At 47.8% G+C, this 18,870-nt stretch overlaps 1 protein-coding gene and 1 long non-coding RNA gene across 2 annotated transcripts in view; both read left to right on the forward strand.

Moving 5' to 3' along the window:
• The first annotated feature begins 401 nt into the window (after positions 1–401).
• Positions 402–5,091, forward strand: LOC141981571 (uncharacterized). Its single transcript, XR_012637834.1, has 3 exons — positions 402–449; positions 2,700–2,773; positions 4,822–5,091. It is a non-coding gene; the product is annotated as an uncharacterized LOC141981571 (long non-coding RNA).
• A 3,036-nt stretch (positions 5,092–8,127) lies between these two features.
• GALNT12 (polypeptide N-acetylgalactosaminyltransferase 12) overlaps positions 8,128–18,870 on the forward strand; it is an 86,297-nt gene continuing 75,554 nt past the window's right edge. The window contains exon 1 of the mRNA XM_074945101.1: positions 8,128–8,516. Within this exon, the coding sequence (XP_074801202.1) occupies positions 8,128–8,516 (389 nt within the window). The remainder of the gene's footprint in view (positions 8,517–18,870) is intronic.

Raw genomic sequence — 18,870 nt, forward strand, 5'->3', positions numbered from 1 at the left:
GCCCAGGTTAAGCATGACTTCTGAAACAGCCCAGGATTTCATGGTCACTATAGTAACCATGGGATTATCTCAGTCCTCATTCACACTTTGGATTTAGTTTTGGGATTGGAATTGAAGGTGAGAAAGTTGTAAATTAGACACTTGTCATGGCCTTCTATTTAAGATAGACGATCACCTCTCCTGATGGGCCTCTAAATGGCATTTTTCTAGTTTAATTTCATAGGTCACCTTGGATTACAGATTAACTGTGACAAATAAATTGAGAGCAAAGACAGTTAGAACAACAGTAGAAGTCTCAGACCTAAATTGTCCAATTGATTATAAAGATTTTTAATGTCTTTTGCTGTGTCTCTGCAGTAAACAAAGAAGACAACTGCAAAGAGTGAGTTAATTTTTTTTTTATGGTGGGCAACACGTTTAATCCAGGTTTCCTCTGCTTAGCTATTGAGGTGAGTACATCCTGTTGTCAGGAATTTTATTCTTACTTTGCAGATAAAATTACTCAAAGTTAGTCATGGCTGTATGCCTCCATGGGAGCAGGGCAAATTTTCTAGGGGACAAATGCCAATCTTCTCTGCTTGAGTTATGGCCAGTGTCTCACTCTGGGGAAGTTGAGAGAACTTTATACAATAACTTGTGATTGGGATCCATATCATTCCTGTCTGGCCTGTGGGGAAGTGCTGGACCCACTGTTAGTAGAGATGGTTAATGCCTCCTTGCAGGAGAGCAGATAATCTGCTTCACTTAAAGAGGAGGCATCTGTGTGGCTTGCTCAAGAAATCTTCATTTCACATTGACATTCTAACCAATTATCACCATGTTCCATCTTCCATTTTTGGTTATGATTATTGAAAATGTTGTGGCAAGACAACTCTCACAGTATCTAGTATCAAATCTAGGCCTTTGTAAAACGAGATACTGATCTGGGTACAGAACAGGGACCCTGTTGGTTGCATTGGCAGATACTCTATTTCTGACAATGGATGATGATCAGGTGTCTATGCTGATATTTAATCTATCAGTTGCCTGTTGATTATGAGATGTTGACTCAACTGTGAGTCACAGAGGGGCTCGTGTGTCTTAGAGTAGCTCCATTTCTTCCTTGTGAAGCATTCTCAAAAGGTAATGGTGAGAAACTGTTCCTGCTCTGTGAGGGAGCTTGCTTGTGAAGTTGCATAGGGTTTTGTTTTATTCTCTTCATCAATTTTTACAAAAGGGAGCTGTTGGGAGGGTTTCTAAGAAGATATGGGCTGTAGTGTTTTCTCTAAACTGCTGATCCACAATTTTAGGTCACCATTTCATCTCACCCACTCAGCCAGAGCCTATGGCTACGCTACATGCCACTGGTGGCAGCATGTATCATACATATAGCTACATACTGCAGTGAAAAGCACTTATGTCTGAGGACACTGAGTCATGCCACTCACAGTTGGAATGCATTTATGTCTCTTCATTTAACAACTTGCAGGCCCACTTCTCCAGCCTCAGACTGGTCCCATTCTCGGACCACCACCTGATGGTGGTGATGACACCTGAGCAGCTGGGGCTGGCCTATGGAGGGAGGGCAAAAGGCATATCACGTGTTATGCATCCGCAGCCAGCTCCACACCTTCCACCGTTAGGCCCTGCAGAGACTCCTTTACATTGCACATAGTCCGACATGGAGCATACTGGTGTGCTTCTCCCTCCGATGCCTCCAATATGACTGGCGGCACTTTTATCATAACCCAAGAGGTCACCCTCAAGACTTCTCTGAGCCGTCAGTCTTTTACCAGGATGTCCTTAGGACCTGGAAGCTAGTTTCAGTAACTAAGTCTGTAGCCACTGAGGGGGACAATCTTCTCACAGAAGCCCTGCCACACAACCCTCACCTTTGTGTGCAGGTGGTGGAGTCCACTTTGGTGCATCAGAGGATGATCCTGGCTGGTGTCACCAGAATTGGAGATCTCCTGGACTACAATCATAGAGACTGGGTGGACCCCATGGTGCTCAGCCAGCGCATGGGACTGCCCACACTGTGTGTTCCCTGTTGCGTGCTCCGGAAGGTGAAGGCAGCCTTGCGTCCCGATTTTCTTGATCAGGTCATCTGGGAGGGTGCTCCCTGCCCACCCCTTAACCCTGGCCCCCTAAAACTCGTCAATGAGCTCCGTCCTGCAAGCCTCCCCCAACATGCCACCTGAGTCAGCTGAATGACATCCAGCCAGTCTGTCTTTGAGCCACGCCCAGAAAACATCTGTAGAAGCTGGTACTTCATATCATCCACTTCCTGGCCTTCATGTCCTGCCCCAACTGAGGAGGGTGGGGAACCCTGGTGGGCCAGTCTGTACTCCACTCTGGTGTTCCACAGCCTATTGGGGATATTAGTTGGCAGCTCCTCCATGGAGCTGTAAGCACAGGAGTGTACCTGGCACAGTTCACAAACTCCCGTTGTAAGGATTTTTAGGGAGCCTATCTGACCAGAAGACTTTGTGGAGCCTTACAGTATACCTCCAGCTGGATCCCCCCTTAAGCCCATCTATCGGAGCTGGAAAAAAAGAAAGCACCACATGGATATGAACTCACAACAACACTTTATTTACCAAAGGAGAAGGAAGGAAGGGGAGGGAAATGGATTAAGGACACTGGAGATTTGGAATATAAGCATACACATGCACACACACACGCTCAATAAAGCAAAGATGTTTTTCTACCTCATTCAGGTACTGATGGTGGCGAGGCTGCAGAATTCGGTCTGCTGAGATCTCCAACGGTGGATCACAGGTGCCGAAGCCAGGTAAGTAACCCTATCTCAGACCCACCCTATCCCTCTTTGCGTCGCCTATGGGTGAGTGTCAGATCTGACTAACTGGATCTAGTCTGAGAGTGCACGTCTGCTTCCCAAAAGAAAATAACTAATAAACCCCAAGATGAAAACTTCATTCAGTGAGTGGCTACTGCAGACCAGTAACCAATGTGGAAGGTGTACCACCCCACAGAGAGAGAGCTTTTGGACACCTGAGCACCAAAGATTCCAGCGCTCAAGAGCCCTTGACCCTGCCCTTCATTTGTTTATATAGAAACCAGTTACTTAGCAACAACTGATTCACGCTCTTTTCACTTTCACGCCTTTTGCCCAGATTAGGGGAACAAGAAACTGTCACAACATGGAGGTCACCTTGTTCTTATCCAGACCAAGATGGCCACCTAATAAACAATGCCCTAAAATCCAACTGGGTGTGTGCCTTCCCCAAGAATTTGGCAGATTTTTGGATGGGAGGCGCTGGGGGAAGGGAGGGGAGCGTGGTTGCGGGTGGGTGCTAAGCACCCACTAATTCTCCTGTCCCTGTTTATTTCATTTATTGTCCCCAGTACTGACTTGTGGCCTGGGTCCAATGACTCCTCCCTCTCAGCTGAGGGGTGGGCCTCTGGCTTTGGTCAGGCCTAGACCTGCCTGTCCCACTACACACAAATAGTACACACATCTCAATTCTGCAACAAATGAGGCAGGGGTTCTACAGACAACAGCCTCCTTATCTATACAACCACAGTTCATCCCCAGGTTGGATAGAAGGGAAACCTAGCAACTGGAGAGTCTATCAGCCTGCAGGTTCCTTTCAGCAGTACTGTTAACCTTGGAACAAGATCAAGCTTCCAGTGGAAGCCTGCCTATGTTTTGGCAAAAATTTTGTCAAATCTGCAATAGATTAGTTGAAGCATTTTACCCCAGTGAATTTGCATTTCTGAATAAACTAAGTGGAGATGGAAAATTTCCAACCAGTTCTAATTCATACCCACCATTCCAGATAAATTATACAGTACTGAATCCATTGCCTTTTGATAAGTCTCAGGAGCACTGAAAAATCAAAGGGGAACTTTACACAATGTGTAATAGCAATGGTGAGTAACAATTTATGAATTTAAGGCAGAAGGGACCATTACATCTTCTAGTCTAAGCTCCTGCACAATACCCAGGACATTAAAGGACCTATAGAATTTAACTGCAGAATAAGGCATCCCTGAGATCTGAATGGATTCAGGGAAGACTATTTGCCACAAATCTTTCCTAGCCTATAGTTTAATGTAATCTTTTGAGCCTTATGTGGCCTGGAGCATACTATTATTATTAAGCATAGGGTACAGGTGCTCTATACCCATAACTTTATTTACTTCTTATATCTACACCATCTATTTTTTTCAATCTACCTTTTGGCACTTGTTGTCTTTTTTTGCACTTCTTCATTAATTCCATCACTTAACATCTTATTCCATTCCTGGCTCACAGCTTCTATCATTGCATACAGAATATATCAAAGTCTTTGGGCTCCTGATATAAATTTGTCAGCTACTATAACCCTGTGATATCCAAAATCATCCAACTTGAACAAGGAGTCATAGTCCTGGACAAATCTATCAAATTGTTATCTTGAATTTAGTATTCGAGTCACCTATATCTGCACAGGAGTTTCCTCAGAGCTGTTTTTTCATTATAATAGGGCTTTGATGGTCCCTTCAATACAGTCATCCCACACACCATTTTCCAATGAAACTGTGATTTTATTGTAATGGTTTTCGTTGGCTAACATTTAGTGACAGGGAAGGTTGCATCAGAACACACCCCATTCACGCAAAACCTTAAAAGAACAGAAATAAGAGGAAAGATTTGTACATTCCTTTCCACCTTCGTGCTGCCTACACCACTGTAGAGAACTCACTCCAACGCTCCATAAGGTTTTCACTTACATCTCCAACAGATACCAAAAAACAATATGTATCCTAACTTCATCAAACTTGCATGCTAATGCAAAACCATAACAATGATCTCATATTCTTTTTTATTAACAGATCAGCATATCTGACTGCTGCCCATTTCATGTATTTGCAAAGATATTCTGTCTTAACACTACTAAGGAAACCGCAGCACTCTGCAAGTAAGGGAAGCAGAGAGCTGGGGGAGCCAGAGCTGGAGTCCAGCAGCAACAAGGGATCACCGAGAGCCAGAAGTGCAGGTTGGTAAGCTGGGCTAGCTATAGTACAATGCAGCAATTGAAGCCAGGGGAACCCAAAAGATGAGCTGCTGAAACTGGTTGCAAGCTCTCTCCCTCACTTTACTTGAAGCAATGAGATTCTGAGCCAGGCCACCTGGACTGCCAAGGCCTATGGATCCTAGAGAATCTACAGAGAAAACCTCTACTCAGAAATAATATTGCTGCATGGTAAATGTCATGTCAAATATTTTCAGCTATTGGCCACATTTTGTGCGTTTGGGGACAGCAAGGCTTTAAGGCGCTCTAAAGAAACATGGGGAGTGGTGGGTAAGGGAAGAGCTCCAGTGTATCCATTTTTATGCCATGGCTCTGCCCCCACTTGGAGTGACAGTGGCAGAGTGTCCTTTTCCACTCCCAGAGAGTCAGGGACAGTAACGGGGTCCTCTTCTTTTGCCAGTAACGGCAGCAGGGGCCTCCCAGTGCCACTTGTCCCAGTAGTCAGGGTGTGTCTGAGTGGGTGGGCAAAGCCTCTAGAGCTTTTCTTTTACAGAGTCCTCTGCTGGGGTGGTCTTGGCAAGTCCCCCACCTCTTGAGCAGGGAATCTTGCAATTAACACTCTGCCCTGCACATGGGGGTGTTTCACACATCAGCGCTGTTGTTCTAGGCTGTTCACAGACACAGGCAGATATCAGTCACATTTTTAAGCTTTCCTTTGCACCCATGAGAGTTAGAAAAATGTTTTAAAATGAAAGCTAAGATACTGATGTAATCACATGACTTCAGGAGCTGGGACCCTAGGCACAGGCCTACACTGCCTATGCCTTCATCCAGTGCTGTCTGGGGATGAAAGGGATGAGAATTAAAGTCAGGTCTACACTAAAAAGCTAAATTGGCCCAGCTACATCACTCAGGGGTGTGAGAAATGCACACCTCTGAGCAATGTAGTAAAACTGACCTAACCCCTAACCCTAGTGGTTTAGGCAGCACTAGGTTAATGGAAGGCCTACTGCCTCTCAGGAAAGTGGATTAACTAGTGAGTGGCTACACTGACATGTTAGTTATGCCATTGTAGCGGTAGAAGTGTAGACATAGCCTTAGGGTTTTTCATGGATACAAATGATTAGCATTGTTGTGAAATTTTAGGGGATCTTGTGAAATTTGGCCCTACTGTGCCATAGAATGAGTATTGCTAACCCTAAACATTCAAAAACCACTAAATGACATGGGTTTTTTCTTTTGCTTTGAGCCATTATGTAAGCGGGGGAATGGTCCCGCTATTGTGGGAAACAATTCCCAGGTGAAATGGGCTAGCAAAAGGATCTGAGTCCTCGCTCCCACTTCCTTTACCCAGAAGCCTGCCTGACCTCAAGGGCTCCCCGCCACTCTCCTGTGTGGCAGAGTCCTCATAACCCCAACAAGGCTGGGCCCAGGATTCCTGAGGGGCTCAACCCCTCAACCTTGTCGTGGTCACTTAGGGCAGGGGCTAGGGTGTCCCCCTCCGGAGTGCTCTCTCTGCACTGGATGCTTCCCTGACCCACTGATCATTATATGCAGTTAAAAGAAAATACGATTAAACAGCAATCAATTTTTTTTTAAAAAAAAGGAAAAAATGGGAAAGGTTAAAGGAAAACATGTAACCCCACTCAGTGGCACAGGGACATCACAACCAGCAGTCTCTGGAATGTAAGGGAAGTTCAGTCTGTTCCTCACAAGACCCAGACCTCCTTCTCAGGCCCTGGCTGTGCTGCAGGGATGCTGCAGGTTGGACACTTGCTCTGGGGATGGCCACATGCCCTCAGGCTTTAGGTGACAGGACCCTTCATCCTAGCATTGCCCCCACCCCATCGGGCCCCTCCAAGTCTGGCCTGCAAGGCCTCTTGGCTGAGGGAGTCTCCCTGTGCTGGGCCCGCTGCCCAGGGTCCCCCTCGCTCTCCCCAGCTGCTCACCGCACTCAGCTCCAGACTGCTCCAGCCCTAGCCCCAGCTCCACTCTGCCTCAGCACAGCTGCTGCTTTTCTGCCTCCAGCTCCCTGGGCTGCTTCTCTGGCCCCTCTGGCTCTCCTTGCTACAGCCCTCCTCCCAGTGCAGGTCTGCTCTCTGGGCTGCTTCTGTGACTCTCCTCCCAGCACTGACCTGCTTCCTGGGCTGATTTTCTGGCCCCTCTGGCTGGCAAGGCTTTCCTCCCCAGCTCAGCTCGGGCCCCTGCTCTCTCCTTAGCTCGACCCCACTCTGTCTGACCCAGGCAATTCCAGCTCAACATAGAGGACGAGACCTCCCTGGCCTCCTGACTCCCTGATTAGCCTGCCTGCCCTGTCAATCACTGGCCTTTCCCCATTGTTCCTGGGGACTGTCAGTCTCAGAGTCCCGATTTCCCATTGACCCTTCCCCTTGCTTCTGGTACTGGGAGCTAGCCGACCACCCACTCCCCGCCCCACTGAATTTTAGTAAGGGGCCAACAGTCCCCTTACATTTAGGGTCCACTTGGGTCACGCTTTCCAGGTTTTCTCTGCAATCAGAAGTGTTGGAAATAAAGAGGTTCTTAATCCCATGACTCCAAGTGCTAGGTTTTTAAGAAAAACACCAAATACCATGAAGCTCGCAATAAAACTATGCATCACTGAGTGCAATGCAGTTTTAACGATTAGTATTGTTAGGAGCTCTTCCTGTTACTATGAAACTCTGTCAAGGGCAGATGCTTCAGGCGTTGAGCTTCTTCCCGCCTGACATTTACACTTCTGGGGACGCTTTCCTGTCAATGAGCAGTGATGCGTTTGTGTTTGGGGAGAGGAGGCTTCTTCAGCCCTGGGTGCAGGAGCATGGCCAGGACCTCTGGAGCAGTCGGTACAAGCTGAGCAGGGCAGCAACACTCAGCTCCGCTTTGAAAGAGTTCAGGACGAGCTCTGAGCCTATTAAATGTAGGCTGCGGAGGCTGGGTTTCTTTTGCTGGGCTGAGGCTTCCCTTGGCTACTCCGTCCGGTTCTGCCCTCCAGGTCTTGCTGGCAGTGGGGCGGGGAGAAGGGAGGAGCCGCTGGCGGAGGATCCGGCCGGGTTTCCTGGAGGGGGAGCTTTAGCGCCCGCTCTCGGGTAGTTGTGTTGCTCTCAGGTTTGTGAAACTTTGCAAAGTTCCCAGGCCGCCCGCGGGCAGGAGCGCCCCCAGCGCGGTCATGCTGGGGCTGGCCGGCCGCGGCAAGTGGTGGGGCAGGCGGGGCCGGGCGCCGCGGGGAGCGGGGGCGCTGCTGGCCCTGGGGCTGCTGGCGACAGTGGGTTTCCTGGTGTGGCGGCGCGTCCCCCTGGAGAGCGATGCTGCGCGTCCTGCCCGCGGAGCCCCCCAGCCGCCACTGCCCGGAGACCCCGAGCGCCTGCGGAGACCCGTGTACGAGAAGCCGCCCCTGGAGCCTGGGGCGCTGGGCGAGTTGGGCCGGGCTGTGCGGCTGGAGCGGAGTCCGGCCGAGAAGAACCTCCAGGAGGAGAGTATCCGGCATCACCAGATCAACATCTACCTGAGCGACCGCATCTCCCTGCACCGCCGCCTGCCCGAGCGCTGGAACCCGCTGTGAGTACCCGGCGCCCCCGCTGCGCCCTGCCCGGCACTCGCTCCCCGCGCCCAGGTGCCACCTGCTTCCCCGCCGCCCTCAGGGGGCGGGTTCCCTCTGCCTGGGCGCGGCCGCGCTCCGCACGCGCAGGCTCCCAGGCGCCGCAGCCAGCCACTCCTGCTCCGCGCCCCCAGATCCCGCAGAAGTGCCGCTGAGCTCCCTGGGCCTGCCGGGGATCTTGGCCCCGCGAACTGTTTAGTCGCCTCATTCGCCCTTGGTGACTGACTGAACTGGGCATGACCTGCCCTTTTGTGGTTTAAAAGATGTACTGCCAACACAGACTTATAGAATCATAGAAAATTGGGACCTCAGGAGGTCCCTCAGGAGGTCATCTAGGCCAACCCTCTGCTCAAAGCAGGACCAACGCCAACTAAATCACCCCAGCCAGGGTTTTGGCAAGCCGGGCCTTAAAAACCTCTAAGGTTAGAGATCCCATCACCTCCCTAGGTAACGCGTTCCAGTGCTTCACCACGCTCCTAGTGAAATAATGTTTCTTAATATCCAACCTAGACCTCCCCCACTGCAACTTGAGACCATTACTCCTCATTCTGTCATCTGCTACCACTGAGAACAGTCTAGATCCATCCTCTTTGATAGCAGCCTTTGACCACTGGAAGGGGGGGTTCCAAATCCCCCCCTCACTCTTCTCTTCTGCTGACTAAACAAGCCCAGTTCCCTCAGCCTTTCCTCCTAAGTCATGTGTCCCCGATCACTTTTGTTGCCCTCCGCTGGACTCTCTCCAATTTGTCCACATCCTTTCTGTAGTGGGGAAGCCTAAAACTGTATCCAATATTCCAGATATGGCCTCACCAGTGCCAAATAGAGGGGAATAATCACTTCCCTTGATCTGCAGGCAATGCTTCTACTAATACAGCCAAAAATGCCGTTAGCCTTCTTGGCAACAAGGGCACACTGTTGACTCATATCCAGATTCTCATCCACTGTAATCCCCAGGTCCTTTTTTGCAGAACTGCTGCTTAACCAGTCGGTCCCCAACCTATAGCAGTGCATAGGATTCTTCCGTCCTAAGTGCAGGACTCTGCACTTGTCCTTGTTGAACCTCAGATTTCTTTTGGCCCAATCCTCCAATTTGTCTAGGTCACTCTGGACCAGGGGTTCCCATACTTGGTTCATGGCTTGTTCAGGGTAAGCTCCTGGTGGGCTGCCAGATGCTTCGTTTACCTGAGTGTACGCAGGTACAGCCGCTTGCAGCTCCCAGTGGCCGCGGTTCGTGGGCCAGGCCACCACTTCCCGCAACTCCCATTGGCCTGGGAGCCCCCAGCCCCACCCCCACCCCTGCTCTCCCCCTCCCCCACAGTCCAGCTCACCTCACAGCCAGCACTCTGGCCCGCTGCTCCTGTTGGGCAGTGTAGTGGCGTGGCTGGCTCCAGCCGGGCAGCAAGTGCCTGCTGCTCTGAGTGGCATGGTAAGGGGGCAGGGAAAATAGCAAATAGAATAGCTGATAGAAATAGCAAATAGAAGAAAGGGGAAGTGTATAGTAGTAAATATAAATCAGAACCTGGGAATTGTAGAAAAATTAGAAGGGAAGCAAAGAAACACAAAGAGAAATCTGTGGCCTGCAAAGTTAAGGACAGTAAGGATTTTTTAAAGTACATTAGGAACAAAATGAATCTTAATGGTAGTCATCCAATACTAGCTGGAAATGATAGAATTGTCAATAACACAGAAAAGTGAGAAGCCTTCAATAAATATTTCTCTTCTGTATTTGGGGAGAAATATATGATATAGTCTCATCATATTAAAATGATACTTTTTCCATACTATTAGGCTCTCTGGAGGATGTTAAACAAAAACTACTCGAAGTCAGCACATTAACTCAGCAAGTCCAGATAACTTTTATCCAAGAGTTTTAAAATAGCTGGCTGGACTGTTAATGTTGATTTCAATAAGCCTTGGAACTTCTGGAGAAAAACCTATAGTTGTGCAATATTTAAAAAGAGTAAATGGGATGACATGGGCAATTATAGGTCTGTCAGCCTGACATTGATTCCATGCAAGATAATGGAGTGGTTGATGTGGGACTCAGTTATTAAAGATAGTTAATGTAATGCCAATCAACATGTTTTTTTGGAAACTAACTTGATATCTTTTCTTGATGAGATTGAGTTTAACTGATAAAGATAATAGTGTTGATGTAATATATTTAAACTTCTATAAGGAGTTTTCCTTGGTACCACATATCATTCTATTTTTTTTTAAATCAAAATGTTATGAAATGAACATAGTACACATTAAATGGATTAAAAATTGGCTAGCTGATAGGTCTCAATGTAATTGTAAATGAGAAATAAGCATCAAGTATGTTTGTTTTTAGTGCAGTCCCACAGGGATTGGTTCTTGGCCTATACTATTTAATGGTTTTATCATTTACCTGGAATTATACATAAGATCACTGATAAAGTTTGCAGGTAACATACAAATTGGTGAAGTGGTAAATAATGGAGACTGGTCATTGATACAGAGTGATCTGGATTGCTTGGTAAACTGGGCACAAGCAAATACATGTTTTAATACTGATAAATGCAAAAAGTATATACACAAAGAATGTAGGCCATACTTCGAGGACAGGGAGCTCTGTGCTGGGAAGCCGGGATTCTGAAAAAGATTGGGGGTCATGATAGATTATCAGCAGAAAGTGAACTCCCAGTGCAGTGTTGTGGCCAAAAGGGCCATTGTGATCCTTGGATGCATAAACAGGTAATCTTGAGTGGGAGCAGAGAGAATATTTTACCTCTGTTTTTGGCACTGGTGCAACTGCTGCTGGAATATTGTGTTCAGTTCTGGTGTCCACAGTTCAAGGATGCTGATAAATTGGAGAGGGTTGAGAGAAGAGTCACAGGAATGATTAAAGGATTAGAAAATATGCCATATGGTGATAAATTAAATAGATTGAGCTCCTTGAGTCTAACAAAAAGAAGGTTAAGGGGTGTCTTGATTACAGTCTGTAACGGGGCGGGCAAACTTTTTGGCCTGAGGGCTGCATCGGGTTTCTGAAATTGTATGGAGGGCCGATTAGGGGAGGCTGTGCCTCCCCTAGCAGCCAGGCATGGCCTGGCCCCCTCCCCTTACCTGACCCCTGCCCTGCTTCTTACCCCACCAGCCCCCCCCCCCCCGAACTCCTGCTCCATCCAACCCCCCCTGTTCCCTGATGGCCCCTCAGGGACCCCTGCTCCATCTACCCCCCCGCTCTGTCCCCTGACCGCCTCCAGACCTCCCGCCCCTAACTGCCCCCTGCTGCCCCATCCAACCCCTCCTCTCCTTCCTGACTGTCCCTGTTCCCCCCCGCCCCCAACCCTTGCCCCCATTCAACCCCCCTGTTCCTCACCCTCTGCCCACCCCAACCCCTATCCACACCCCTGGGCCCTGACCACCCCCCAAACTCCACTGCCCTCTATCCAATCCCCCCTGCTCCCTGACTGCGCTGCCTGGAGCGCTGGTGATGCGGCTGCACCAGGACAGGCAGCCGTGCAGCACAGAGCACCGGGTCAGGCCACGGCTCTGCAGCGCCCAGGAGCTTGCAGCCCTGCTGCCCAGAGCGTTGCGCCGGCGGTGCAGTGAGCTGAGGCTGCAGGGGAGGGGGGAAAATAGCAGGGGAGGGGCCGGAGGTGAGCCTCCTGAGCCAGGAGCTCAGGGGCTGGGCAGGAGGGTCCCAGGGGGCAGATGTGGCCCACGGGCCGTAGTTTGCCTACCTCTGGTCTATAAATTCCTGCATGGGCTCTTCAGTCTAGCAGAGAAATATTTAACAAGGGGCACTTCAGTGTAGCAGAGAAGGGTAACATAACCCAAAGCTACACAGATTCAGACTAGAATTAATATGTAAATTTTTAGTAGTGAGGGTAATATTAGACCCAGGGTTGTGGTGAATTCTGTTTTCCTGGCAATTTTTAAAATCAAGATTGGATGTTTTGTCTAAAACAGAAGTTCTCAACTGGGGGTTTGCAGCCCTCTGGGGGGGGCACAAGCTGGTTTCAGGGGGTCTGTGAGCCCTGGTCCCCCATGGGGCAAAAGCCCGGAGCCCATGGGTGGAGTTGGGGGGGAGGAACATCAATCTTAATCAGAGTGGGGCAGTCCTGGGGGGCAGCTCCACACTCCCTGCACCACCTCCTCTTCTCCCCCCACCAAGGCCCTGGCCAGGTCAGAGACAGGAAGCCGGAGCTTGGCAGTGTGAGGTGCCTGCTGCTCTGACTGGTGCCATCCAGTGTACAACTGTGGTACTCCCACCTCCTTCTCCTGCTGTGGTGCCAGGGGCTGTGGCTGCTCTTCAGCTCCCACCCCCCTTTGAGTGCTGCATAACTGGTAAAAGCTGCCTGGGCATGGGGACCTGGCTCCAGGGCCAGCAGAGCCCTCAGGGAGCAGCAGGGGTTCCTCCTGGCACCCAGCCCCTAGCTACCTCTGCCTGCACCTGAGCTGTTTTCAAACTTTGAGCTGAGCCTCCCCCCTCCCTTTGGTTTGAGCTCTGCTGGGCCCTGCTGCCCCAAAATAAAAGTCAGACTATGCCTATGCCCAAGAACTGCCCCCACCCAGCGACCGAAGCCCAGAGCCCCAGCGCCCAATGGGGCAGAAGCCCAGGCGCCCCACAGGGCTAAAGCTCCAAAGCTCCCCCCATCCCAGCCCAGCAGCTGAAGCTCTGTAGCCTCTCCCCCACACAAGGCCATGGAGTTTTTAATAGCATGTTGCAGGAGGCGGAGGGACAATTGGGCTGAAGTAAGGCAATTGAGGGCCTCTACACCCCCTTACACATCTTGCCTTTAAAAGGATGTCACTCATTTTTAGTCCCAAGTTATCTACTTTGCACACAGTGTCCCTTTACTCTTGTTCAAAATTATTTACAAGAGAAATAAAAGTAATGTAGCTGAGGTTATAGAAAGTTATTTGCACTAAATGAAAGAATTTCCTGGTGTGTTTGAATATTTTTTTGTGTTCCTCATTGTGGATCTTTATCACACATTGTGTCCCAGATTTGACCCTTAGCTGGTTGAAAGGTATGCTTCCCACATGCAGCAGTCTTGTTCCTACTTGGGAGGATAGTGGCAGGGTACACTCATATTAGAGTGCGAAACAGTATTCTTTGGGCCTCTCTCCTGCCTAGGCCACCACTTTCTGGCTTCAGGCAGACTGGCTTCTAGTCAGGAGAAGGGAGGACTCAGCCTGCATTCACCTGAGCAAAGGACTCTGTTCTAGAGGGCTGGAGTTTCTACCATCACCTCAGAGAAGCAGTAGCATCCCTTATACCACTCAAGCTGTAGGCTCTGTAAGTGTTGGCCTCCCACCCCCACCACCATTCCAGCAGAACTCTGAAGGGCAGAAGCAAGGGGACAATTCTCACAGAGACCTTTGCTGGAGTAGTGTTGGCAGGGAGCCATCTATGTGTGGGAACCTCTGCTCAAAGGGGTCAGGCTACTCATGTTAATTTTAAATATATTCCTCTATGTGGACTGCTCAAGTATAAAACTCATGGTCTGAATTCTCTGCTGTTGTAAACTGGCTCAGCTCTACTGAGACAATGCACATTCATCACTGGAGAATTCAGCCCTGTGAACATAGTCTCTCCACTCTGACCTCCTTTTCCTCTCTCCCAACCCCCATTTTTATTACCTCTTTATTCATTCCCCATGCTTCCGCCTTTATTTCACAACTCATCTACATGAGAAAGTTGCACCAGCTGTGATTTTTAAATCTGTTTAGTTAAACCAGTGCAAACCCTTGTGTTGACACTTAATTCAGTTTGGGTGGCTTATTTAGGTTTACCTTTAAACCAGTTCCTAATTGACTGAAGTTAAACTGAAATAAGATACTTTAAAAAAAAAATGTATTCAGGGGTTTGCACCAGTTTAACTTAAGTCAGTTCAGGAAAGAAAAACAAAACAAAAATGCTATTCATGTAAATGCTGAGAAATGCGAGTAGGAATTCAGGCAGAACATGTTGGTCTGAGGAACATAAAGTGAGGGTCACCATTAAAAATCTGGACAAGACTGTAGAAAGACTTTGGCACGATGGACACATTACTACAGGTAGACAAGAAAATGATTCAGGGATATAAGAAAGGAGAGAGTACAGTGAGGTAAATGAATATTTGAAAGGGTAAGAGAAATAGACTGTTGCTCTAGCCCAACATCTGGTCTCTGCTCTGCCTGAGCAGTACTACACCCTCAGTCTGGACAACAGTCCATTTTAACTACTTCTATCCTTCTGTTCTCTCACAATCATAACTTTTCCCTAGAGATTCCACTTCTCAGCAAGTGGATGAAAAAGAAATAGCTTACCTTAAAAAGTTGCATTGGTATGTGAATATTAATATTTGCACTGCTTCTATACTTAGAGGGGCATGTAAGCTTGATTGTATGTATTAAAGTTTTTTTTTTTTTTAAAGCAAATGATCCACATATTTCTAGGATACTGATCTTACAGCATCAGTTCACTTCCCCAAAAAATACAATTTAGTTCCATAGTTACAATCCAGCCACCTGAAAAACAGAATATATTAATTACAGCATAACCCTCCACAACCTTCCTCATCACATTGTTTTCTCTATTCATGATTAATATAGAGACATTTTAATAACATAAGAACTAGGTGCATTATAGGATGTGAAGAGTCATGTTACTGCTCTGTATGATCGATGAAGGACATAACACAGTCAAAGAACTTCAGGCCTATATCAATACTATGCCACCTCTACAAATTATATGAGCATCTGTAGCAAAGCGACGACTCACCAGTGTGGCACCTCCTACTGGTCATCTGGGAATTAGCTCTTTCCAGCTCCAGAGTGCCCTCTGCAGGCCAGTGTCTCGCCTGCCACTGGCCCTGTGTCCCTCCCAGACTCGAATGCTCTTTACCCTGGGGTTCTGTGCCAGCACTTTCCCCACACTCTGGGTCTCCCCTCCCTGGGGAACCCTCAACCCTCTAAATCCACCTTGCCTCAGTGGCTACTGCCAGTCATCTAGCCCCCACTCACTGGGGCAGACTGCAGTCTGTCATGGCCACTCATCACAAGCAAGGAGGTAGGACCTGTTGCCTTTGCATATTCCCAGGCTGCCCCTCTGCAGCCCCAGTACCTCTGTAGGCCTTCCTCAAAGCCTGCAGCCTGTGAGTTTACCAGGCTGGAGCTCCCCAGCTCCCTTTGCCCTTCCCCAGCACTGCTCCACTTAAGGGCCCTCACTCTCAGGCAACTAGCCCTTCCCACTCCAGGGCTAGAGTGAGACTCTTTTACTTCTGGCCCACAGCCCTCTTATAAGGGCCAGCTGTGGCCCTGTTTGAGCTGGCCACAGCTGTGGCTGTTACTCCAATCAGCTTAGCTTGGCTGTTCTAACTCCCTTTTCCCCAGCTGCAGCTCTCTCCAGGGCTGCTTTAACCCCTTCAGAGCCGGAGCAGGATGACCACCCTGCTACAGCATCTCATCTTAAATTGCCTATCACCATTCATTGAAAAGCACCTGATCCCAGAGCAAACTGGATTCCACCCAGGCAAGTAATGCACTGGTCATGTGCTGAATATCACTCAATGCATTGAAGATGGTTTTGAAAAAGGTATGGTAGTAGATGTTTTGTTTGTTGACCTATCAGCAGCATATGACATAATGACTCACCAATGGCTCCTCACTAAAATATACAACATGATGAAAGATCATCACCTCATATGGCGGATATAATCTCTATTAGAGAACTGATGTTTTTATGTTGAACTATGCAAGAAGCGGAGCCAATGGCAGCACCAGAAAAACGGCCTAGCACAAGGGAGCATACTCTCCCCAATACTTTTCAGCATCTACACAAATGATTACCCGATCCGTCTCAGCACAAGAAATTTTATCAAAGCTGATGACCTACATGTCAGTGCCCAAGCCAAGGATTTTGCCTAGATTGAAGCTATGCTAACATCAGTGCTGTCTAGGCTTTCATTTTATTATACCAAGAACCATTTGCATGCCAGTCCAGACAAAATACAAGTGAATGTCTTCTTCTCTTCGTAACTGTGAGGCCAATAGACAACTCAACATCATCTGGAATGGGGTATCACTTCCCCACTGCTGGAATCCTGTCTAACTTAGAGTGACACTAGACCATGTTCTCTTCTTCAGTGAATGCATGGAGAAGATAAAAGGCAAAGTTAGCCGCAGAATAGCATACTCAAAAAGCTTGCAAATTCAAAATGGAGAGTCAACCCAGCAACACTAAGAGCCACTGCACTTGCACTTTGCTGTCCAGTGGCCTAATATGCGTATCCAGTGTGGGAAAGATCGTTTCATGTAGAAAAGTCGGATCATGTTCTGAATGCGGGGTGCTGCTATATCACAGAGTGTTAAACCCAACAAATGTGAACAACCTTTATGTGCTTGCTGGAATTGATCCACCAGATATCAGTAGATTGGTCAAAAGCAAAATGGAACGATTATGACAAGCCAAAGATACCAGACATCTGTTGGATGGCTGCATGCTGGCAGTGAGATGCCTGAAATTGTAGAAAAGGTTCCTCGCTGCAATGGAAACGCTTACAAAAAAATTACTGACGGCTGCCCAGCTGGAAATGTGATGCGAACGGCTAGAATTACTTGATGTGGACCTCACAATGCACATTGGCATTGCCGAATTCCTTCCTGCAGACACAGAAGAGGATTGGTCAACCTGGAGATGTTTAAATTGCCTCTGAACAAGAGTTTTCAGGTCAAAGTTCCATACAGGGAAGTGGGGCTATTCCAGTGACCCAGACACATGTGACTGCGGTGAAACACAGATGAAGGAACTTCTGTTGGTCTGCTGGCTTCTGGAGGAGTGATACACCATGAAAGACCTCACCAGAGCCACAGACTGGGCCCTATCATCTGCCTAACCCTGGAAAAACCTATGACTGCAATGGAAGGACAGGAGAAGAACTGTTTTGTATACAATTTTCAATCCCCAGTTTTGGAAGTGTGTGTACAGAATACTTCTAATCTGTGCCACGTACTTACCAGACAATTCATGCAGCCCTAGCTGCAACTGCTTGTCTGTCCAATATTGTGTAGGCTGAGGCCGGTTCAGTAGCTTCAGCACTGTTCATTGAAAACTTCACCTTGCTTTTCACAAACATTATACAAAATGGATTAGGATGATATGAACCTCCCACAATATCCACAAAGTCCTGCATCACCATTAAGTAGCAATACTTTTTCTTAATGTACTCTTGGGATGGAAGGGGACTATTATTCATCTTGAAGAAAAATATCATTGCTTGTACTAAAGGACTGCATTGTTGGTATTTGCATACGAATTCATGTAGTGGATCACACCATGCTGTATTCAATTCCATATCCTGTTTCTGACAGGAGCCAGCACTATATGCTTCAGAGGAATATGCAAGAAAGCTCTCGCTTTCTAGTAGTTAGGGACCAATTTCAGCCCTGAAACGTGAAGTTTAATATTTCTTCCAAAATTTGTTAGCATGAACTGTTATAACTGTGGATATTCTTGTTATCCTGTTCTTTAAGTTACCTTGTTCTTAAATATTCAATCCCATATTGAATATCGCTGTGTTTTTGTCCTCAATTGCATCTTATAGCAATGAGTTCCACAGTGTAATTACATGTTGTATTAAAAAAACTGAAGGACAACTTTGAGAACTTCCGGAAAGAAAAGCTCCTCAAAACAGCTGAATCACACAAGAGCCTCAGGACATGCAAGCAGGGATTGACACAGTATAGACTGAGTGTAACAGCATTGAAGAACAAGGATGGAGAGACAGTAATTGACAGAGCAGGGATTGAGGAGGTCTGCAAGGGCTTCTATACAGAATTGTTCAAATCAAGAATCAATGTCCCTCTCCCAACGCTCCAAGAGTCAGAAGAATGCGTCCCCCCAATAATCATCAGCAAAGTCCGAAGCGCACTGCACCAGATGAAGAAGGGAAAAGCTCCAGGCAAAGATGGAATTATGTCAGAAATGATTTCTGCAGGAGGCAAAAAACTTTGGAAGGCCCTCGCTTTAAGATTTAGTCGATATCTTGAACAAGGAAAAATACCATCAAGCTGGAAGGAGTCGAATACCATCTTGCTGCACAAGAAGGGCGATGGAGAAAATCTTAAGAATTACTGCCCTATATGCCTGCTCTCTCACATCTACAAGCTCTTTACAAAGGTGATAACGAACCGACACTCTCAGAGTCTGGATGAACAACAGCCAAGAGAACAGGCAGGGTTTCAAAGAAATTTCAGCACGATCGACCATATATTTACCCTTAGCCAGCTCCTAGAAAGAAATGCATTACTCACAGATGCTGCTATGAGAACTTAGCATCAACAATTCTTATTTGATCA

This window comes from Natator depressus, chromosome 2 (assembly GCF_965152275.1).
Source record: "Natator depressus isolate rNatDep1 chromosome 2, rNatDep2.hap1, whole genome shotgun sequence".
NCBI lineage: Eukaryota > Metazoa > Chordata > Testudines > Cheloniidae > Natator > Natator depressus.